We start from the raw sequence: 24,552 nt of genomic DNA, 5'->3' as shown, positions 1-24,552 counted from the left end.
ACCACACACGGCCAGATAGCTTATCTAACAGTTAGAACCTACATACGAGACACAACCTTTATAGTCAGAAAAAAGTGTGATTATTTTCTGATATTTTACACATATGATATTATGAATACTGTGGGCCTACATACCTTAGTGTGATTATAAGTGCATGTGAGTGAATATTGGCATGCAAATTCGTTTTTATACATCCTATTCATTGTCTCAATGCGCTCATACATATTAAGAAAGTTATCACCAAAGATGTTAAGAATGTTTTTAGAGAACGTTATCCTACCTTTCAGAAGAACATTCTGGGAACCAAATTAAAACATCCCGCTGAAAACGTTTTAAGAACAGTAGGGCATAATGTTCTAACAATGTTATCAAAAACATCTTAAGAAGGTTATCAAAAACATCTTAAGAAAGTTATCACCAAACATTTCAAGAATGTTTTTAAAGAACGTTATCCTACCTTTCAGAAGAACATTCTGGGAACCAAAAGAAAACTTTTCTAGCTGGGAGGTCCCTGAACTTTAACCCCTTTTAGCGCTCTAGAAATAAATCTGACGTTGACCATGACCATGTTAATATTTGCCATAACAGGAACGTTTTATAAAAAAAGAATAACATCCTGAAAACATTTTCAGAATGTTTCTTGGAGAATGTTCTTCATTTGTTATCATGTAACATTGAGGGAACGTTTTATAAAGAACATCTTTAATGTGTTACCCAACAACGTCCAAAACACATTATTAGAATGTTGCAGGCAAAACGTTTCACCTTTGTTAACATATCACATTAAAGGAACATTTTATAAAACACTTTCTGTCATCTCAGGCCTTAATAACATCCTCAAAACATCCTCTGAATGTTGCAGTTAAAACGTTATGTCTTAGTTAACCTTAAACCTTATAGGAACATTATTTGAAATAATAAACATCCTAAAAAGGTTATTTGAACATCAGATTAAAACGTTTCTTTAAAACATTATTAGAACCTGTAGCTAATGTTAGCCAAAGTTGTGAGAACGTTCCCCGCTAGCTGGGCTTCTATCCCATGTTGATTGGTTATTGATCTGTTTGAAAATAAAAAATAAATAAAGCTGTTATTATTCTGTTTTTATTGCTATCAACAAATTTGAAAAGACCCAAAAGAAACTGAACATCTTTAAAAACATCTTATAAAAACTTTCCTTTAAAAAAAAATCTCAGTTATTTCCTTAGCCACACACTGTACTGTAGTTTTTTAGCCAATCTTTCCAAGGAGGAAACTGTTTTCAGGCGCTTAATCCACATATGGTGCTCTGAGTGTTTGAGGTTATGTGATGGAACAAGGACGCTCTATGTTTTGAAGGAAAAATATATATCAAAGTTTAGATACACACATATACACTTGTTAGTAGGAAACATTCATTGTTGGATTGCATGGCGTGAATATACATCGGATTATTCTTAAGGTTGTTGTTTCAGTTCTGATGGAGCTGTGCTAGCAGTTTCCAGCTGCTTCCAGTCTTTGTGCTAAGCTAGGCTAAACACATTGTAGCTTCTCCTCTGACTCTGGGTTAGACGGTAACAGGAGGATTTATCAACATGCCAGAATAAGAATACCTTTATTTGTCCCACATAGGGGAAATGTACAGGAATCCTCTCCTTTGGTGTATTTCACTCTATATTGACACAAAATTGAATCATGTATTATGTTATTTTTGACTGTACACGGTTCCTCAGGATTAACCCTCCTTCCCTCTCTCTCTGTCTCTTGTCCTCCAGGTCCCACGGGTCGGTTCATCAGAGCGGTGTTCTGCACCAGTCTGCTGTTTGTTCTGGCTCACATCTGCTTCCAGACTGTTCTATACACATATCCCCCCCTCAACATCGCCATAGGGGATAACTGCTCACAATGGGACGTCATAAGCAGACATATAGGACTGTCCAGGTAACAGCTGTAGCACCAGATATTCATTCTACTGTCAGTGATGGTTAGAGGATGTGATACACCCACACATTTGAAGGAAGATCAAATTAGATTCATTTTCTTTGCCCACGCTTTGGAATATAATATTTTTGGTTGAACGCATGTGTTTGAAGATGGAAAACAATGTTTGACCTGCGTTAACCTCTCTATACATGTGTGTGTGTATTGTAGGCTTCCGTTGGATGATCCTTGGAGTATGATACGTCTTCTGTGTCCTGACCTGGGTGTGTGTGTGGTTGCCTTGGTAACAATGGTCCTGTGCAGTAGATTGGTCAGCAATCGAGAAATGGTGGCTGCTGCCAACATCACATCGGTGAGTCAGTGTGTGGGAGGTTCAGTGTGACTGAAGGGTCACTGCGCCACAACAGGATTTAAGCCCCAGTCATTTATTTTATAACTGCATTTTGATATAACATATGAATTTCATTTTCATCAATTTATTTTGAAATGCTTTCACTTTAAATATCAAACTTGTCATGCTTGTCCCGAAAGACACTCTGATCAGATACTCTTTATGTCCCCTCTGTCATCATTTCATTTACTTAAGACACGGAAAAGGTTATCATCTTTAAACATATGAAAAATGTTTCTCCTTATTCAGAGATTGATGATAGTTTGATTGATTGTGTTTAGTTGGTTGAAAAGTAGAAATATTTATGAGATGCTGAAACTCAAAACTGTTAGTTAAATGGACCTGTTACTTAACAGTTCTGTAAATGTGGTATGTGTGTCATGGTAAGTCATTAGGGAAGTGAGATTAATCACATTTTATTTATGGACTTTGGTTTATTGGTTTTCTATGACGATTTGATAAACATTCAAATTAGATACATGTAAAAATTAGTTTTTTTGGTTTTAACCCTGCAAGCAGCAGTGTCTAATTATGGCTCTTGGTTTGTCATTCGGTGTCTCTGGTGTGGCTGTATCGCCGTTAGATATTTATGACCCCCGGAGGAAGTTTTCTCAGAATTTTGGTGACCTCTTGACCCATCATTACCCTTTGAATCATTGACAATGTATTAAATAGATGAGATATTCATGGTCTGCTGAGGATGAACCTGATGTTATGTGATGCCTGCAGATCCAATGTGTGGTCCCACACAGTTACGCTGTTAAATCGTCAAATATTGTCAAAGCAGCCTTGAGGGATGCTAGTGGAGTTTTACACTATACTGTTGTGCTGTTACTAGCAGATCATGAATAGATATGATATGATGTTGAAAGCTGCACCAATTCATAGTTTTATTTGAAGAAGGGACTTAGTAGCTTTGTGTTTTTAGTGAAATATATTCACCTCAGCTCTACTGAGCTTTTTACCTTACATTTCTTACTTGTATGTCAGACACAAAGCATCATTATCATCTCATTGGAATTGGGTTTGTGTCAACCTGAGAATTAACTATCCAATACTCTTTCTCCTTAACAGCAGCGGGGTTTCAGCACTCTTATGATGGAAACTGCTGCTTGTTAACTTCTGTAGTGAACAGTATTCCTGGAAACTGTCATGTGTAACAGGAATAATCAATGCTTGGATGCATTTGGAATCTCGCTGGAGTGATTTATCATATTTCAAAAAGGATGAGTTTCTGAGGTATTTCTGACCCAGTAATAAGATACAGGAGATCTTTGCCACCTGTTACTGTAAATCATGCCTAATAGTTGTTCTGGTACTTATTTATTTCCTTAGCAGAGGGATATAAGACCACCCTGTGTGTATTTGAGGAAGGGTTTCTGTTTTATTCTTAGTCAGCCCATGTTGTAATCATGTGATGAAACCTGAATGTCTGGATTCACATCTATAATGTTGAACGTTGAGGAGAGACAACTCGCAGTAAAGAAAAGGGGAACAATTAGTTTTTGTGTTGAATGCAGCATTACACCCCGAGGCTGCTGCGCTCTCCCATAAACAGCACATATACTGCAGTATAAGCAGTGTGTTTAGAAGCAGGGGCCCTATAAAACATGGACTTCGACATGGTAAGCATTTCCATAAGCAGTTAAGAAGACGTCCTACTGAAGTTAAACCAACAATGAAGATAAATATAAGCACTCAAATGTTACACACATGCAAGGACAGGATGCAGGAACCATGACGCAAAGGGACTTAAAGGTTCATATCAGTATGTAGTGTCTCTACTGGGACATGTCTCCATGCTTTAATGTTCAAAAAGCTCTTTCTTTTTCTCATACTCGTGCTGCAGCACCTCTTTTCACCCTCTGTCTGAAACCAGAGCCCAGTCTGCTCTGATTGGTTAGTTGGCCGGCTCTGTTGTAATTGGTCAACCGCTTAGAAGATGTCCTGCCCATTAGCCTATCACGTACAATGTGCTGGAGTGCTCGCCAATATATGTGAGTGTTACACAGTGATGTCACTATGTTACAGAAGTAAACAATGGAGGTGTTTCAGGTAGGGGGGGGGGGGTGTGTGAGCATAATAGGGCCCCTTTAAGCCTCACCTACATAGATATATACTGGCGAAATCACTGCAACTGAAACTGTAACTTAGCAAAAACAAATGTAATGTGGATTTGATGTGTGACTGTATTTTACCTTAAAAACTGTAATAACTCTAACCTTACATTCCCAAATCAGCTTGAAGACTATACAACAGAAAAAAACACAGATGGTGATGATGAGGAGGAAGAGGAGCAGGAGGAGGAGGAGGAGGAGGAGCAGGATAAGAAAGAGGACGAAGAGGAGGAGGCATCAGGAGATGAAGACGAAGAAGAAGAAAGGTTATTACCTGGTGACCCTGACGAGGAGGTTTCCACAGCAACGAGAGCCAAGCAGCTGGCTGAGCGTCTGAAGGCCAAGGCCCGGAAAATGCTGCGGGACCTGGGGAGGATCTTAGCCATCAGCCTGCTGGCGCTGGCTGGTAGGATCTGTGCCACAGCTTTACCTCCTCAGGGTCACATCACTGGTTCATTTCCATAGCTGGCTGAGGAGACTTCACCTATACTTAGTGTGGGTTAAGGCCTCTGACAGTACTTAGATTGGCACCATCTTTTCTACTAGACCTACTCAAAAAAAACTCACAAAGTTGAGGTATCAAAGTTGCATTTGATATCCTCTTTATCAGGTTCATATTTGTACCCCGTGCCTCTACTCCCTTTGGAAGGACATTTGGGATTTTTCAGGCCAAAAACGATATAATACACTACAGGAAAGTAAAAAATACCTAAAGCAGAATAGTTAAAGTATTTGTCAGTGAAAATGGGCACTTCCTACAAACAGCAATGTGTATAAGGCAGTTTTTCTATTTGTTAGAAGACATTTTTTCCCAAGATTCCAGCCTTTATTACAAACCAGGAAACAAACACACAGGCTATGGCTGTGCTGGATGGCAAATATGAAGTTTACATTAGTTTTTATCAGATTAGATTACACTTTACTATCATTGCACAGAGTATAACAAAATGCAGTTTGCCCCCAACCAGAAAGGGTCCTGGCTGTCCTTGAACGTTGTTAAAGGAGTTGAATGGACAAAAACAGCTCAGGTCCAAAAGTTGTTGTCGGCTATACGATGTATACGCACAGCAGTACCGAGTGAAACAACTTGAAACCAGTATGCAGATAACTGTTCATTCACAGAAACTAGAAAACATCGGGGGTGTTTCTCAATGTCGAGGAAGGCTGCTCCAGAGCCACTATTTCAAGGATGCTACGTCATCGAGTCCCGCCGAAGGACTGTTCCAATGTCCAGGATGCTTGGAATTCTACCGAGGCCGGCGTCCTTCGTTGCGGGAAATTTCGAGGCTGCACATGTGTATCCTCCGCGGTCTTAAAATGCCCACAATGCTTTGCGCACGGACCAATTTCCAAATCTTTGGCGGAAATCGCGCTCTATTTAAGGCGGGGCCTCGCATATGACGCACACCTGCACACCTGTTAGCCTGTTCCACCATTCTTCGTTTTCCGAGGCTAGGAAGGATTCCGGCCTCGGTAGAATTCCAAGTATGCTGGACATTGGAACAGTCCTTCGGCGGCACTCAATGACGTAGTATGCTTGAAATAGTGGCTCTGGAGCAGCTTTACTCGACATCGAGAAACACCCCCAGAGTCTTGCATAGTGCACAGGCCGCCATCTTGGATCTCTACTTTGCATTTTGGGAAAGAGGAAATATGCATTTTTCCCAAATTGTTTATTAAAACACGACAAACACATTTTATATAAAAAATATGCTGTAACTGTCTATAACAGTCAAACACTAAATACTTATGATAAAAGAAGAATTGTCGGTCTGTATTTTATTACTTATTAAAGCGCTTTTTTCCAATGACTCAAAGCGCTTTTAGGAGTATATATAGAAATATAAGGAATTATGAATTATTGTATTGATGTTTCTCTCCTTCTCCCCCCCAGGCATCACCCTGCCCTCTGCCTTCTCTGCCATCTACTTCCTGCTTTTCATCGGCGTGTGCACGTGGTGGGCGTGCCACCTTCCCATCAGCCACCTGGGTTTCAACGCCCTGTGTGTGATGGTGGGCTTCTTCACTGCGGGTCACATGGTGTGTTTGTACCTGTACCAGAGCCTGCTGGTCCAGGGCATGTTCCCCCCCCACAGCCTGTGGGCCAGGTGAGACTGCACAGCGCTCACTCTGATAGATGGAGAGACTAGATATATGCACTCTCCCAAACTAGGATGTTATCTAGGCATTGCACAGGAGTTAAAAATACAAACATATCAACACTAGAAAAGAGTTTTATAAACAGGGCCGTCCCTGGACAAAGTTACGTGATGAGGCCCTCTGTGGCCCTTTGTGTCGCGATCGTCGCCGACGGGTGGGGGTGGGGGGGGTGGGGGGGTTGGGGGTTGCTAGTGGAGCACACCAGAGCCTCGCAGTGGCGAAACTGTGGCGCACTTTTAAGAAAACATTAAAATACACTTTAAATATGCCATACCACTACAACTTAAATATAAAATATATCAATATAGGGGGACATAGTACAGAAGGTTTTTTTTTATAAACATTTGGATTTAGCTGGGACCCAGTAGTAGTGGTTAAAAGATCATTTTACTCATTGCTCCTTTAAACAAAATAAAAATCATTGCAAGGTTAATTGGTTGGTAGTTTAAGAGTTTGGTTACAGGATTATATTTTATTATATGTATATATATATATATATATATATATATATATATATATATGTTATTCATTTTCGTATGTGCTGCCTTATACAGTAGATCAAGTCCTGTAGATTATTATATATTTTCTCTTGTCATCTCATCCGTGATTTAACATGTCAGATCGGCTACAGGCGGCTAGACCTACAGACTCAAACATGTAGCTCAGTTTTTGTGACTCATAAGTCACAAGGAAAAACAGCTGTTCTTCCTCCAGGTGAAGATATTTTTTGCAGGCATGTTCATCTTGTACAGTAGCATGAAGGGATTTCGCCAAAAAAAAACAATATACTATCAATTCACAATAACCACATAAGTGAACTTTAAGTAACCTCCATATCTCCAAAAACCCTTCGTATGTGCTTCACTACATCTTGTTTTCCTCAGTGACCTAGAAAGTTCTCTTCCCTCCACCATGTCTCTGTTCGCAGAAACATGCACCATGCCTCACAGTTAAGTAGACGACATATTCATTAGGCAGAGGGTTGGAAGCTAATAATCCTAATTAAAGCTAAATATCTATTAATAGTGTGCTCGCAATATGACATCTATGTGGGAAGAAAACAGAATGTGTGAGATTAGAGACAAAGAGAAGAAGGTGAATGTGTGTGTCAGAGCAGAGGAATGTGAGCAGAGTGTGTTTTCTGCTCAGGTATGTGTGGAATGACTTTCTAAAAGCGATCAGCTGATGGCTCATCCTCTCAGCCGTTCACAGCAGCTGAGTCGCAGTAAGAGGAGCGGGCGAGGCATCATTCCTCTGTTCAGTATGATCGCTCTCTGAGTGTCTCTCTCAACTGTCATCACACGGTGCTCTACCAGGTCTCTGTGTCAGTGTGTGTGTGTGTGTGTGTGTGTGTGTGTGTGTGTGTGTGTGTGTGTGTGTGTGTGTGTGTGTGTGTGTGTGTGTGTGTGTGTGTGTGTGTGTGTGTGTGTGTGTGTGTGTGTGTGTGTGTGTGTGTGTGTGTGTGTATGTGTGTCTGACGGTTTACATTTCGTTACTGAACATTTGTATTTCTGACTCACAGGTATAGTGAAGCTGTCAAGGTTTTAGCAAGAAGTTAGGGAGGCAGGTATAACAAGAAGCACGTTTTGAATTAAATAAAGTTGATACAAAACCAGGGGAAGCAAACAAGGCAAAACAAAACAACGTAAATAAAGAGAAACTGAACGATGACAGTGCACGAGGAACAAGAGCAAAACACAGGCTAGGCCTCGGGTAAAACTAAATGATTCATACCCTTGAGTTTCTTGTTTTTGTTTCCTTTTTTTTTGTAGTAGCATTGTGCAGATGGTATTTTCGCTGCAATAAGTGTGCTGATTCTACATGTGGGTATTTCTAGTAAATAGATAATAAACATTAACACCATTGCATTTGTTACATTCCTGTGCGATGTGTCTGTGTTATTGTTCTGCTTAATTGACAACATTTTCAAACCAGTTTTAAAGCTGCCATGACTTTGCTGGCTTTGTGAAAGTAGATCCGGCTCGGTCTTCTGACAACGACCTGTGATGGTTTAACAGCAGCTATCTGTCGTAGCTGCAGTTCATTGATCAATGTTGAACAAGGGAGGAGGGTTAGGGTCATGGAGGATGCTGAGCTGATTCATTCTGTCCTCTTCTGCTTCCCCATCGTCTTTTGACTCTCTCTATTGGATGTTGTGGCTGTTCATATTCAAATTCAAAATAACCTTCTATTAATTATATATATTTTTCTTAATATCAATGAATCCCCAAAAGGGCAGTAAGTAACAGGCAACTTGTAAACAGAGAAACACGTAACATACATTTATATACAACAACAGTACACCAAAGAGCTCAAATGTGGAATAAACATTCTCTGTTGGCCGCTTTAAACATTGGCTCAGTTTTGTATCATATTTAAGATTTTAAGAGTTTGAAAATAGTACCCACATTTTAGTATGATGTGAGTTTCCAGACTTGAATTGGCTGCATCTCTGTTATGTCTCAAATCAATAATGACCTTTTACTGTTTGCTCTCTTGGCTTGCAGATTGGCTTCTAGTTCATCTTTTAGATCTGCATTGGCAGTATTAACTCAATATAACATATAGTTTTCTCTAAAATTAAGGAATTCTTATCATTATTGTAAGTGTGGGGTCGTTGCTATTTGCTCAATTTGACAAATAAAACAGACTTTTATTCTGAAGAGTCAGTTTTAATAGCTTGGCTTACACTTAACTTAACAAACTGACAGTATCAGAGGTATCATTGTGACTGGGCCATCCCAGACCCACATACATCTGATCACCACAGCAGTGATAAGGGTTTGTTCCACATGCCGTTAACTCTATTCTTCATCTCTTTATCTGTGCTCCTGTGCAGACTGTTTGGTCTGAAGGACATCATCATCCCAGGGAACTGCTCCTCCCCCTACGACCTGAACCTCAACGCTGACCATGACTGGCCCGTTTACGTCAACCCAGGAATACTGCTCTTCCTCTATGTCACCGTAGCAACCGTTCTCAAGACAGGATATCATGGGACATCTAACCAGGTCTGAAACTTCTTCTTCATTGGTACTGACTGAAATGTGTCCAGAGCAGAGAGGATCTAAGCAGAGGGGAGGCTGTGGCTGAGGGGGGAAACCAGAGGGTCAAATCAGAGGGTCAGAGGTCAGATCACCAGCCACCAGTCACAATGTCAAAGTGTCCTTGGGAAATACAGATAAGATTTGTAGGCCTGGCCAGCGGTATTGAAGTGTCGCTTTGGATGTAATGTAATGTGCAATAACAAAAGCAAGTAGGAATGAAATGTATGGATGCATTCGTAGCCCCTATATGTTTACTCTGTGGTTTGTTGCGTTATTATAAATCTGCGTCAGAACTAGAAAACCTAATCTTTAGTTGTAGTTCTTTGATCACAGTTCCTGATTTAAGTGAAATCTTTGCCAATTGTCAGCTATTTCAGTAAATGTAAATGTCCATGTGCTGCATGTGTTTGGCCAACATTGCTAATGACTGAGGACTTTTCCAAGTGGGGGTGGAAAAAAGGACTGCCTTGGTCTTGGCACCATTAATATGAATATGAACTATGATGTAGTGTTGTTAATCGTTTTGTACACCTATTGGACAATCCCCACACCCAGCTACTAGTGTGCACAGACAGTCAGCTGTCATTAGCGCTTTGCTATTTAGCTTCCAATGATACACATGAGAGCAGGAGTTAAGAGACATACAAGTATTTCAATTGAACAGATGTGCATTTACAGTGATAGCTGCCGTGTCTATGATGACTGCAAGAAATCCACACTTTGATTGTAGGATTTTTCTCTTAAGAAAAGGTGTTTGTGTCGATTTGTGTTTTATTATGAGATGCTGTTGTTGTGTTCTGCAGGTGAAGGAGGAGCAGCAACAGGAGAAACCAGAAGAGGAGGAGGTGGTGGAGTTGAGGTCCTGGAATCAACCCAAAGATAACTATGAAGATGACACACAGGTAAATATTCATTTCTCTATGTCTCATTTAGTAATCCATCAGACCGTTTAAAGAGACTGCAATGGAGGTTTCACAAATGCCTCATATCCATCATGAGTTATATCAAGTTGGATTAAATACTGATCTTAAGGAAACTGTCACATATTGAACAGTTGTGAATATGAAAGTATTATTTGTGTGCTCTTTGTTGCAGCTCATGCTCCTGTCGATGGGCTCAGAGAGCAGCAGAGGAGGAACCCTGGCTGAGGAGAGTCCTGCAGATCAGGGTATCAATGCTTTCATCTGAACTATCAGGGTTTTTGTTTAGAATGTACTGTTTGTAAGGATGATAAATGAATTATAAATAATGTTGATGAATCTGAAATAAAAAGCAGAAATAAAATCTGAGCTGACAGAAAATGCTCCGTTTTAGATTAATACACACAGTTAAGATCACACACACTATTTTATGAACATATAGGATCACCTACTGAATTAAAAACAGAACAAAAGAACCAAAGAAAGTGAAAACCATAAAGCAGATTCAGGCAGTAGGCGTATAGATGCACACTTAAAGTATTATCCTACAGAACAGTACAGCTCACAGAGAAGAGATAACATCTGATCCTTTACAACAAACCATTTATGCTCTCATTAGTTTTCTAGTAACATTGTAATCCTGCTAGTAATCCACAATTCTCTTTAGAAATGTTACAGTAATCTGATAACGTCTTTCTATGTCTCTTTTTTTATGCAACTGCAAAGGAATACAGGTACCTACTTTTGTATCCTGTTCACGTAATCCCTGTCCATGTAATCAGTTACCAAGCCTGGTGGTGATGTCATCAGGTTACCAGATCTAAGCTATTAAAGGTTTAAGTATCTGATCAAAATAGCCTTAGGAACTTTATCAAAAAGGGCCAGCTGTAATTCACTGAGATGTTCTTTAAAGTTCATTTCCACAGAAAGCTACACTCCCCACATATGATCATAAACAGTTTATGATCATATGTCTTGTTGACCCTCCTCAGTTGGTTGTTCTTGTTATGATCTGCATTCTGACATGATTGTTCTTTTGGCAGGTGTTAGTGTCCCCCCCAGTGGCCCCCGGCAGAGTGAAAGCCCTTTCTTCCAGCTGGGGAAGGTGGTCATGCAGCAGAGCTATGTCTGTGCTCTTATAGCCATGATGGTAAATATTCAACATGATTTTATACATTTATACATTTACGTAAGACCAGTGCTATCACTCAATGAACACACCGAGGTTCTACAAGCTTTTGTGAGCCTATAACAATATGGATGTCACATATTGATGAGTTGTGTCCATGCTGTGCAGGTGTGGAGCATCACGTACCACAGCTGGCTGACCTTCGTGCTGCTGCTTTGGGCCTGCCTCATCTGGATGCTGCGCGCCAGGTGACTATTCAAGACTTTGATGAACAACTCGATTATCTTTAAACGTTATAATAACTGTTGAAGCGACTGAGAGGCTGAGGTCAGGCCTGGTTGCCTCTGTCTGACGCAGGATCAAAAACTAATGCTGAGATCCAGAAATGCAGAAATGCAATAAAATCTTAATTTGATTGAAAATGATCAACTTGTTATAACTCTGAATAATCCAGCTATGAAAGGGTTGCAGTCAACCAAAAGCACAGCAATCCTCTCACCGTCTGTTACACACACACCTTCACACAGGTGAGCAGCTGATTATATTCACTATGAGTGCCGTCCATACACATGTGACACAACTAATCCAACCCATAATTGAGCACAAATGAATAAGTAATAACATTATAAGCAAAGACCAATGCCAAAACATAAACAATTACAAACGTTAAACGTTTACAAAAAGAATCCCCATCCTCAGACATACAGCACGGCTCCTCCAAATGTATAACTGGTTCTCTGTAAATGCATGAATTGATTCCAACAGATTCAACACACGTCTGACACGATCACAACATTTAAATCCCACCTCACAGTGTAAACCCTTCTTTATGTTTCTTTTGTTATTGTTGCCCCATTGTTGTTGTCATGTTTTGCTTCTTTTATTGGGTCAAGGATTTCTGTTATGCATTGTTAGGCGTCCTTGGCTGTCCTGAAAGGCGCCACTAAATAAAATGTATTATTTATTATTATTAACAGATATTATAAACTAAACAATGCATATCTTAAATTGTATAGTTTCCTAGTTGTGTAGATTTCACCGGCTACATTGCGACTGAGCCCCCTCTCACATGTTGTATTCACTGAGCTGTGTGTCTGCAGGCGCCATGCGGCCACCCTCTGCTCCCCCTTCATCCTGCTGTACGGCCTGGCTCTGTGCTGCCTGCAGTACGTCTGGGCCATGGAGCTGCAGCCGGAGCTGCCCACCACCGTGGGCACCATGAGCCTCCGCCAGCTGGGGCTGGACCGAGCCCAGTACCCCTGTCTGAGGCTGGGAGCCATGGTAAGAGGAGAGGAGGGATTGGTCACTGACTTGATGGTGATGAAGTATAAGGTTGTGACTTTTTATGAGATGATGTATGATATTTGTATCACTGACTGACTGACTGTAATGTACGGAGGCCGACAGGTGCAATCATGCTACAACAGCACAAGATACTCCAATCCGGAGAAATGCGCTGCAGCTGCAAAACGATGCAAATATAAAAATACAAATGTACTGAAACACATGGAAATAAAGAAACATCTTCACCAACTTGACAACACATGCGCAGCGTTAAAATAAAGCGCTGCATAAACGAAAAGTTTTTTTCTCCTGCAGCATTTCATTTATGCAGCGCTTTAATTATACGTTGCACATTTGTTGTAAAGTTGGTCAAGATGTTTCTTCATGTTCATGTCTGTTGGTACAATTGTGTTTTTATATTTGCACAGTTTGCACAGAGAAGTGTTTCTCCTAATGTAAGTGCTTTGGGCCGTTGCAGCGTGTTTGCCCTGTGGGCCACTTAGTGAAGGGCTCCTCTCTCCACACAGCCCTGGGTCAGGAGCTCAGTTACAGCATGTGTCTTGTTGACAAAATATCACAAGTTCAATCCCCGGCTGTGCCAAATAACATTCAGTATCAGATTGCATATAGTATCACAACCTGGCCCCCACCTACCTGGCTGACCCCCTCTCTCTCCCTCCGCTCATCCTCTGCTGGTCTACTATCTGTCCCCACCCCACGCCTCGTCACCATGGGTGCTGGGGCTTTTAGCTGCACTGCTCCCAGACTCTGGAACTCCCCCCCCCCCCCACACATCCGACAGTCTGACACAATCATCACATTTAAATCCCAACTAAAAACCAACCTGACAAATTAGCATACTCACTGTAGTACGGTCTGTCCCTGTTTCCCTGCATGCTCCCTGTTACTGTCCTTTTGTACCTTTTTAAAATATTTATTTTAGAATATTTTATGAATTGTAACTTGTCCTTGGGTGCTGTGAAGGACCAGGGTACGCAAAAACTAGGAATGCAGGTAGAGGTGGAAAAAATAAGGATTTTATTTACCCAAGACGTATATACAGTTTTTAGGATGGGCAACAAAATGATGGGCTTAGTTTTGTCTCATAAATATTTGTGTGAACATAAAAATAATTTGTTTTTATGTATTTACAGTAGGCTGACCTAAATACGGTGCTTTTCTACAGATAATCTTACCACTGCACTGGTAAGATAAAACTAGGCCGATTAATAAGATGTGAAGTGCTTTGTAACTTTGACCCGCTTGAATGAATACACAAAAAATATGAAGAAAGAGTTATCTCTGGGGCTGCTTCGCTGCCAGCTGTAGCCCCCCGGGACCCGAAAGTGGCGTAGCCTCAGTACTTCAACATCAATGCATACGAATGCATGTGCTCGATATAGGCTGTATTGAACAAATACACTAACACAAACTAACTGTATCACTATAACATGATGGTGATAAAGAATGCACCTAACGTATTGATGTTCATTATAGTAATACAAAACGGCGCATTAACCCTCTTCAGTCTTTTTTAGATGTCTCCTTAAATCACCTTTTAAATGTACTTGTTATACATGGCACCCCGTGTGTTACATGTCAAAATGTTCAGGACAGTCTCTGTTCTTGGTATAAAGTCACTCACCTTAGAGCACTGTGTGATGAGATAGTTAGCTCTAAAGCTGAACATTTGACATCCGATTTTTTTGAAATCTTCAAAACTCTTGTGAAAACACAGACTTACTCATGCCATCCATTTTTCTGGTGTTTTAGATTTGGTTTACCAAAGTCTTAGGTTCACAAAAGTGTGTAATATATGACTAACACTGTATATACATTTGTAATTCATGTCTAAAATGAAAACATTTGAATTCGAATTTTGAGTAAAATAGTTTTTTATCAATCTACTTTCCCCACAGCAGGGACTGAGATACATCAGGACTGAATGACTTCATATGACATACCAAGGTTGTGTGATGTGTACAAATTCAGCATTAGAACTCTTTTTCAACCAACAATTTATTATAAATATGTTTTTTCAACCAACTATTTATAAAAAATATAAGAAACTGGGAAATCTTATTATTTAGAATATCTAAATATTTTTCAATCTTTTTCAACCAACTACTCGTTATAAATGTAAAGACAGGGGGAGCAGTGGCAGGGTCTTTGTCCGTCTTCCAAGACAGTGGGGCTGGCTGCTGTGCAAGTGGGGGTGATGGTGCAGAGCTGCTGGTGGCTGTGTTGGAGGGAGCTATGTTTGATTGTCCTGGGTTGATGCTGGTGGCTGTGTGGGAGGAACGTGTGTTCTAAGAGACCTCCTTGCTGGCCGGGTTGATGGTGGTGGCTGTGTGGGAGGTACGTGTGTTCTAAGAGACCTCCTTGCTGGCTGAGTTGATGCTGGTGGCTGTGGTGGAGGCCTTTGTGCCGAGGTGTATCTTGACCTGGTGGCAGGCACAGATGGAGGTGGAGGCAGTTGTAGTGATGCTGGTCTGCTGGTCCTTGGTGGTGATGGCAGTGGTGAAGGCCCTTGAGCCACGGTAGATCTTGACCTGGTGGCAGGCACAGCTGGAGGTTCTGGCTCCTGGATATACGCCGCATGTGGGCCGCTAGGCCCAGGCAGATGTGAAACCTCTCTGTAAAACAAATTAAAATGTAGGACAATAATTACTACTAAGTTCATTGAAATAAAGTTCAAGTGGCATGTTGCTTAAGCACAAATAACAAGGCACAACTAAAAAGAAAGTTTGGGAGGTGGGGCAGGAGTCTCTCTCACACACACACACACACACACACACACACACACACACACACACACACACACACACACACACACACACACACACACATACACACACACACACACACACACACACACACACACACACACACACACAGGTATTTCCAGTTACTTTACATTCAGTATAAAATCACAGACACACATATAAATAAATCTATAAAATACATGTCTATAGCCACTGTAAATGTCTCCGTTGTGGGACGAATAAACGATTATTTTTTCATCTACACATGTAACCTCACTTTTACACATCAAAATAACTTTTACACATAAAAAACGATTACACAGAGTAAAAGTTTACTATTTGAGAGTCTATTTTGTCCCAAGAAAAAGTTCAATAAACCTATTGTTCATTTTTGCGGTATTCCACACAAAGTGAAAGTACACTATTACTGTAATATTTACACTTACACATGTCCAAATGGATCCTTGTTGTCCCTGTATTCTTCTTCTTCAGAAGAGTCAAATCCTTCTGGTTCTGATGCTCCCTTTCCACGAGTGCTAGCGAAAATAATCTCTAGCGCGTCCGTAAATGTTTATTTTAGCCATTTTTTCAGACCCTGTTTACACGAGGACGATACGGGTTGTATCCGCATAGTTTCTCTCGCGTATAGCCCTTTCGTTTACACGAGGCCGTAACAAAACGATAGAAACGGACCCCGCAAACGATAACGTCTCCCTCTCCCCACGTCTCCTGCTCAGAGATCAGCTGCTGGGCTGTCAGAAGAGGGGGAGGAAAAGAGAGGCTCCGTTTATTATTCTTATATTATTATATAGAGTCGTTATCAATTTGTTTTAAAGCTCAATAAATAACAAAGAAGACCTCTGACTGGCACTTTTCAAATTTTGTCCGGAAGATTTAAACTTTAACGGACATGCAACCATGGCAACCATGCTCCGGGGTCTTCTTCGCTGCTGTTGGTGTATTTTGTGGCGGCAGCAGCGCCACTTACAGGCACGGCATATGTACTACAGCGTTTCCAGCGTTTCCAGCGTTTCCAGCGTTTCCAGCGTTTCCAGCGTTTCCAGCGGCCTCGTGTGAACGGACACGTTAAATGAGCCGAATGCTTGTGATCGGAAGACTTTTTTGAAAACGCATACGGTGCGTAAACGCATACGGTGCGTAAACGCATACGGTGCGTAAACGCAAATGTTCCCGTGTAAATGGGGTCTCAGTCTCTCTTGTTTCCTGCATACGTTAGCTGATGGGAGACACGTGGTTTATGTTTTTTTCTTGGTCGGTACGTCCTTAGTAATTTCTTGAGTGTCCATTTGTCATTTCAGACCAACATAGCTGCAGCTGCCCCGGCCGAGATTTACTTGACCGATATACGAATACGATACAACCAAATCCCACACAGTGTAACGCAAAGTCAAGCTGCTTTGAGTGGCCTTATTATTGGCTGCTGTGAGTCGTTGGGTAAAGTCTCACAATAGGTACCGCTGGGAAGCTACAGTTCCAGCGATTCGGTGGTTATCTGCATGATATTTGTGCTCAGGGTTCGAGTTATAAACTGAGCTCTATGGGGGTCTTTAAAACTAACGTGTGCGCACACGCGCACACACTCACACACACAGCAGCAGCCCTCTACTTGCTACAAACTTAAATATGAACAGGTTAAACTACGCATAACACATCATCTCTGCTCGCGCAGCACGCTCACAGGCATAGATTGCGCAATAATGTATTGATATTACACAAATTCCTTTTGTTTATTTGTAAATTAATTATAGTATTCACAGATCTTTTTTTTATTTGTGAAAATATTTTGCGTATTTGCAGATCCGTTTTACATTTGCACATTTATTTGTGGGTTTGCAAATCTTTTAAATGCATTTGTGGATGGTGTTTTACATTTACAAATCACATATTTACACACAAATTATTTGTATGTTCACACACATTTTTATGAGATAAATCTAAGCCCATACAAAATCAACTAGAAAATGCATTTCCTGCTGAAAATGCGTGCGAATGCTGTAAACTGTGAACATTTGTTGCTGAATTTAGCTGAAAATGCAGAAAAAGCTGAATATTTGATTAGTTGAATGGTCTCTGTAGCTGCTTTTAGATCAGCAGGGAAATGCAGAAAAGGGAAATGATTGGAATCAAAATTGTTACAGCTCAAATGCATTGCAATGACTTTGTTGAAAACTTGAAAGTGAAATGTTAACCTCCTGGGACCCAGCCCATTGAAAATGTCCACTGTAATGGACATTTTGTTAACATGCCTCTCCTTTTACTCTTTTGAGCTACTCTATCAATCCCTGATGTACTGTACAGAGGACATCCTGGTCTTTCCAGTGATGTGTCATTGGTTAAAATTGCATGCTGGGAAGTTCCTCTTTCTTTTCATCCAAAATGGCTGGCATACCAAAAACAACATTTTATAGAAGCAGGAGGAGAAGTCAAATATTGTTGAATAATTGTAGTTTTTACCATGAAAATCATATATGTTCTTGTTTATTAACATGTGAGGAACTATATAATTAGTTCTGAAAGCAATTAAATAATTCAAGTTTTGAAATAACAGCTCTTTATTAAATGTCCATTCTAGTGGACGTCAGGACCATCTTCATGGACTTAATGACTCAATATTGTTGCAGGAGACGGAACTGAAGCAGACATTTTCTGTACCAGATAGTTCAGGGAGATTCAGATTTTGAGCTCTCAAATGATGAGAGAGATGAGGCTTCCACACCTGGGATAGAATAGGGTCAAGAAGAAGGGAGGGAAAGATGCAGGAGGCTCCATGAGCGCACAGATACAGACATAGAGACAGATAGGGACGAGCTGGAAAGACATGGCCCTCTGTGGGCCAAGAGTAGCACATATGTCTTATTGTTGTTTTTATTTTAAGTGGAGCCATGAAAAATGAGAATTGCCTCAGGAATGCCAAGTTTGTTTCTATGAACAGGTCAAATGGAGACCACATCTATAAAACTAGTCAAGGTGACCCTACAGCCCGTGCCGACTGGAGTCAATGAGGTACTTTTCCCACTACATCGACTACAAAGTCTTTGAAGATCTGGAAAGATTCACCAAAAACCAAACTAGTTTTTTAGTGACCAAATAAACAGCAATGTTCAGATCAATTACTTATTTATGTTTTAAATAAAGGTGAATGTATTCTTGTATTAATATCACTCTATAACCATAATACGTTACATAGTCTATCTGTTCATTTTGGCTGTCTTTTCAAACTAAAATGGTCCCGACGTCCTCTACAGTGGACATACTGTAACATTTAAAAATTAAATTAAATTAAAAAAGTCTAAATTGCAAGATGTTTTTTTTTAACCCTAAATAGGTAGGAAATAAAAAATATTAATATTAATAATTTGTCCTCGGTTCCCAGGAGGTTAAACTGGAAGAGTAGGAAAAATAGTGAAGAAGCTTAATATTTAAAAGAAAAGGTTTATAAAAGGTACAAACAACAAAATGTATAGCCTCAATGTCCTGAAATAGCTGAATAATGTAATAGTTGAATGGTTTCTGTAGCTGAAAGTAGGCTGAAGGAGTTAGATATTAAATGTAAGTAGTCGTGAATGAATGTGTATTAAGAAGAGAAAAGAAAGTAAAAACGCTTTGAAAAGCAGCAGAATATTTTAACTGCAAACTTTTGAACTAAAACCATACGTCACCAATAATGTATAAAATATGTGGAACATGTTGAAGTCAGTATGAAGTCTCCATCGGACAGAAAATAATAGGCTGAGACAGTCTTTAACTGTTCCACTCTGAGCCTGTTTTTCAGGTCTCAGGCTCGAAAATGACATTCCCAGAACAAATGACCATATCTTCCCTTCTAAAAGGGTTAAATTAATAATCTTTTCTCAAAGTAATGATAAACCTGTGAGTTGGATGTAGAAGTGTCAGAATCAATATAAATGTTTTTTATTTTAAAGAAAATTCAGATTTTACATAGTAAAAAACTGTAAATTATAGTGTCCGTCCAAAAATTATTTTTTACAGATAGTGAAAACTACCCTTGGATGATGGGTTAGTAGACTAAAAGCTTTAGGAATCCAAAGTACAACATATAATAAGTACCCTGTATCAAGATTGATGCAAAACAAGTGAAATTTGACCTTTTTAGAGAGATTTAGCCAAAAACTGGGCCATCTGGGGTCATTTGGGTGGATTTGACCTATCTCTGGCCCCCCTTGCTCGATCTGGTTGGTTGACATACCCTTGTGACTGTTAGAGCCAATAGAATCGAAGGAGGATACTCACATAGACACACATTGTAAAGAAAAAATGTTGCCGCTTCGCGTGTGGAAAGCGAAACTAAACTGGAGGAATGTCTCCTTCTGGAGTTTGGAAACTAAAACGCAGTTGTATTGCTTATGGATTATCAGAAATAATTTCAAAGAAGGCACAGACACATAGGATGAACCTATGGATTAACTGCAGCATCGTTTTTTTATCGTTTTAATGCCATTGAAGACCACTTTTGACCAAGGTGAGCCATATTTACATGTTTAGCTTCTTGGCTCCACATGTGATGATGTACGCTTTCGTTGATAGCGTCGCGAATGTTTATCACTGAGTGTTGAGGTGGGCACCGTTAGATTCAGTGTCTCCAGGACACCAAAAATAGTGTTTGGTTGTGCATCTAGGATAAGTAATAAGGGAGTTCTGAGTGAGTTTATGTGCCTTTGTCGGTCCCGTTTTTTCGATCGAGGCTAATTCAGAGGCTGAGTGCTAGCATTGTGGGTTTTTTTTGAAAAAAAAAATTAAAAAGATCAGTTAGCTGAGTTTCTTCCCGTTACATGGATATAACACATTCATAGTTTTATTCAATATTAAGATTCCTTAGACGTTGTTTCCTGCAAATGACGCGTTTATCCGCCCGGTACCGGGGGGAAGGCGTGAAACAGGTTTTAAACTCCAGCCTGTGTGTTTGTGTTTTGAGGTGACGACGTTATCAAACGTGTGTGTAAGCCCAGAGATCGGAGGTTACCGTGGTGACGACGTTATCAAACACCTGTGTATGTGAGCCCAGAGATCAAAGGTTTCCATGGAGATGTGCTGTGAAAGGAGAGCCTTTCCATTGTTCTGAATGAGAAATAAACCTCTTACATTTCTAACTATAGTTTAAAAACGGTAGCTGCTTTCGGTAAAATGTCAACGCATGGAGGATGTCAGGACCGTGAGGAGCGTCGGAGTCTGCTTTTTGTGTACTTTCGGGTCAATAATGTGGCCTTTTTGGCAGATTTACTAAAGGTGTGCAGCTGCTGCTCTGAGGAAAGATCAGGCTGAATTTACAATGGGCCTTAATGGAGACATGTTGAAAGTTTTTGTCACTTCATGCCCTCAAGAGGCATTTTGTTGAATTATTTTGCTTATTATTTTCCAACCTACTGTAGGATAGGTTTTCCGATGTTTTTCATGAAAAATTATGTCTCAGGAGTATAGGGTTTGGGATTTATGGCAGGTTTAAAAAAAAAATGTTTAAGGCGAATTTCAGACTCTCCTCCACTCTGTTTTGAGATCAAAGCACTCTAGACTTAACGAGCGGCGCAATACACACTAATGTTAAAATCTGATGAAGGCCTCTTTACCAAGCTCCAAACTAAGTTAAATATCTCAAAAAGTGTAGAAAATATCTGAATACAAGTTTAATAGCTGAATGTCTTGTGATCATTTTAAAGTTGGAATGAAGTCTCTAGCTGAAAGTATGTGGAAGGAGTAGCATTTGGCGCAAGGTGTAGGTAAAAGAGGATTTGAAGGTTCCTCCCATTGAGTTACATGTTAAAAAAAAGAGTTTAAAAAGCTGAATATTTCAAAAGGTATAACATATTTTGTTGTTTTTAAAGCACTAAATGGGCTGGCTCCGGCCTATATAGCTGAACTCCTCCAGCGCTACACCCCAACAAGAGCTTTAAGGTCTGCTGACCAGCTGTTGCTGATAGTGCCCAAGACCAGGCTCAAAACCCGAGGGCACCGAGCCTTCGCAGCAGCTGGCCCGAGGCTCTGGAACACTCTAGCCCCTCCATGTGAGGTCGGCCCAGACCCTAGGGGTTTTTAAATCTACTCTTAAGACACACTTCTTCTCCCTGGCCTTCTAGTCAGAGCGGAGCACGACTCCTGTGTTTTTTTTTAAATATCTGTTGTAATTTATTGTCTTTTATTGTGATTATAGAAATGTGTTTTTATGTGATTGTAGTTATTACATGTACAGCACTTTAGCCCGACCAAAAATCGCTTTTAAATGTGCTTTATAAATAAACCTTGATTTGATTTGATTTGATTTAACGCCTTTAAATAAATTGTATTATTATTATTATTATTATTATTATTATTATTATTATTATTATTATTATTAATTAGGCTCTTATACATGATCAGTAAATATTCTCCAAAATGAAAAAAATGACAGTTCTGCACAGGTCGGTTCCCCCCATGATATAGGTTGAATACTTAGTGTTCTCTATGATAATGTACTGCTCTGAACAGCTGAGTGCAGGGAGGGTTCATTTTTATGTTAGGGTTGGCTTACTCCACTTTTCAGAAACACAGTGAACTGGATTCTTGCTCTCCGTGTGTTTTCTGTGTTTTTCCATCCCTCTCTCTTTTTTTTTGACTCCCTCCAGCTCCTGTTTACTTTAACCTTCTGGCTGCTGGTGCGTCAGTCAGTGAAGGAAAACTTCAGCAGGAAGAGGAAAATGACCACGCCACTTCAGGAGGTCACTACAGGAGGTCAGACATCTATAAATCACACACACACATACTTGCTAGAGGCCTGCTCCATCATGATAAAGGCTGTAAATACACTTTATGCTGATTGTAATTTATGGAAGGGGTGAGGCATGGCCCCTAACACCGATATCAAGCCCCCCCCCACCGTATACACACAAGCCCCCCCGCCCATAACAAGGGGTGGTCTTTACAATGATAAGAAGCTGCGACTGCAATGAAAATCAAACAGCATTACATCAATAGCAAAATAAAGAGGACCAAATAGTGTAGTAATATTTCTTTAATAATTCATTTTAACATTGTGCCAAATGAACCATTTCCTGATTAAACAAGATGAAAACCTTTAGATTTTTAGGTAACACAGAAATAGGATTTCATTGAATAATTGATACTCAGACAGTACAAAACAATGCTGTAAAAGGTCAAACCAATAGAGTGGACAACGTTCTAATGGGGTTTACACGATCATAAAGGGACAGTTTACACAAAATACACACACAACTCAAAACTAAGTACCTGATTGGTTAATCATTAAACATGTGTCGCTGTTTTTATAAAGCACAGAACATGCCGTTTCATTGGAACAACTAAACTTTCAAACAAAAACTAAAAGTTACAGTGTGCTCCCTGGTTTTTACAGGTTAACATATCTCCTTTTGAACTATATAAATAACATTAATCTCCATTGTATTTACGATAACTTAAGTAAAATAGTTATACTTGAAAACATAACAAAAATCCAATGTGGTATTTCAGTAAAATGAATAAGAATAAAAGTCCCTCAGCAGGTCAGAGTTTGCTTCAGGATAAACGTCTGCTTCATTAAAACCCTAACACTAGCATTCTTATATCAGAGGATTAACCAAATCGATATGTACAACTCTGTTTTATAGACTGTAGACTTTTGTTAGTGCCACCATCACCATTAACCAGTTAGCTTTGTACAAATACACAAACCTTCTACACATGAAGAAATATGTTTCCAGTCTGCAGAGACATGTTTGTGAATCCGTGTTTATTGTCACTCTTCCCAGTGGTAGAAATAATCAAGTTTATTAACCAAGTAAAGTTTAATCTGAGTATTTTAATTTTATGCTTTTGTTTTATTTATCTGACAGCTTAAGCTACTAGTTACACATTCAGTTTACTAACTAATATAACATAGTATATGTATATGAACTAATATATAAACATTGTCAAATAGTTATAGGTTGAAATATAAACTTGTAAATATATGATTCTGAAATGGGCGATAACACATAAGTAATGCCAGTTCTTTTGTGTTTACTTAAGTAAGATTTTGAATGCAGGACTTGTAACAGAGTATTAAATCCCCTTCCTCCTGTTCTCCTTCAGAGGAGGGGTCCTCTAATGAGTCGGTTCTGAAGGTTCTGGGAGGGATGGTGATGAGCTGTTACGCCAAATACTGGATCTACGTGTGTGGAGGGATGTTCATCATGGTCTCCTTCGCTGGGAAACTTGTTGGATATAAAATCATCTACATGCTGCTGTTCCTGCTCTGCCTGTGCCTCTACCAGGTAGGATCACAGACAGACAGACACTCACACTAACCCCACTGTTGTGCAATATGTAGTTCTTTACAACAAAATGACGATGTAATCTTGTTATTACTGGCAGCTACTTTGTCTCGCACTACTTACACGTTCCCCTCTGCTGTACCATTGTAATTGTTTCTGCTCTGGGGTGAATAGAGGCTTTCTGATACTGGTTGTGATTGTGTTTTTGTGACTTGTTCCTGTTCCCCAGGTGTACTACTCCCTGTGGAGGCGTCTGCTGAAGATCTTCTGGTGGCTGGTGGTGGCGTACACCATGCTGGTGCTGATCTCCATCTACACCTACCAGTTTGAAGACTTCCCCGGATACTGGAGAAACTTCACTGGTTTCACAGAGGAACAGTACGTGTCAGGGCCTTTAGGTTTCCTGTCTCTTTCTCGATGTATAATATATATATCAAATATAAAAGGTGCCGAAACTAAATGCACACCACTGCAACAGAGGGAGATATATATGAATTCCAACAAGTTGAAAGTCTACAAACTAAAGCTTTCTGTCCCCTG

At 40.0% G+C, this 24,552-nt stretch overlaps 1 protein-coding gene across 1 annotated transcript in view; it reads left to right on the top strand.

Annotated features, from left to right (window-relative positions):
• piezo1 (piezo-type mechanosensitive ion channel component 1) overlaps positions 1–24,552 on the top strand; it is a 97,066-nt gene that overhangs the window by 38,777 nt on the left and 33,737 nt on the right. The window contains exons 3-15 of the mRNA XM_034121749.1: positions 1,755–1,920; positions 2,131–2,272; positions 4,552–4,834; positions 6,323–6,536; positions 9,428–9,599; positions 10,439–10,537; positions 10,731–10,803; positions 11,599–11,705; positions 11,853–11,932; positions 12,785–12,965; positions 22,369–22,474; positions 23,831–24,012; positions 24,242–24,390. Coding sequence (XP_033977640.1) covers positions 1,755–1,920; positions 2,131–2,272; positions 4,552–4,834; positions 6,323–6,536; positions 9,428–9,599; positions 10,439–10,537; positions 10,731–10,803; positions 11,599–11,705; positions 11,853–11,932; positions 12,785–12,965; positions 22,369–22,474; positions 23,831–24,012; positions 24,242–24,390 — 1,954 coding nt within the window. The remainder of the gene's footprint in view (positions 1–1,754; positions 1,921–2,130; positions 2,273–4,551; positions 4,835–6,322; positions 6,537–9,427; positions 9,600–10,438; positions 10,538–10,730; positions 10,804–11,598; positions 11,706–11,852; positions 11,933–12,784; positions 12,966–22,368; positions 22,475–23,830; positions 24,013–24,241; positions 24,391–24,552) is intronic.

This window comes from Trematomus bernacchii, unplaced genomic scaffold (genome assembly GCF_902827165.1).
Source record: "Trematomus bernacchii unplaced genomic scaffold, fTreBer1.1, whole genome shotgun sequence".
In the NCBI taxonomy this organism is placed as follows: domain Eukaryota; kingdom Metazoa; phylum Chordata; class Actinopteri; order Perciformes; family Nototheniidae; genus Trematomus; species Trematomus bernacchii.
The sequence above is the reverse complement of the archived record's forward strand: the minus strand, read 5'-3'. Positions and strand labels throughout refer to the sequence as shown.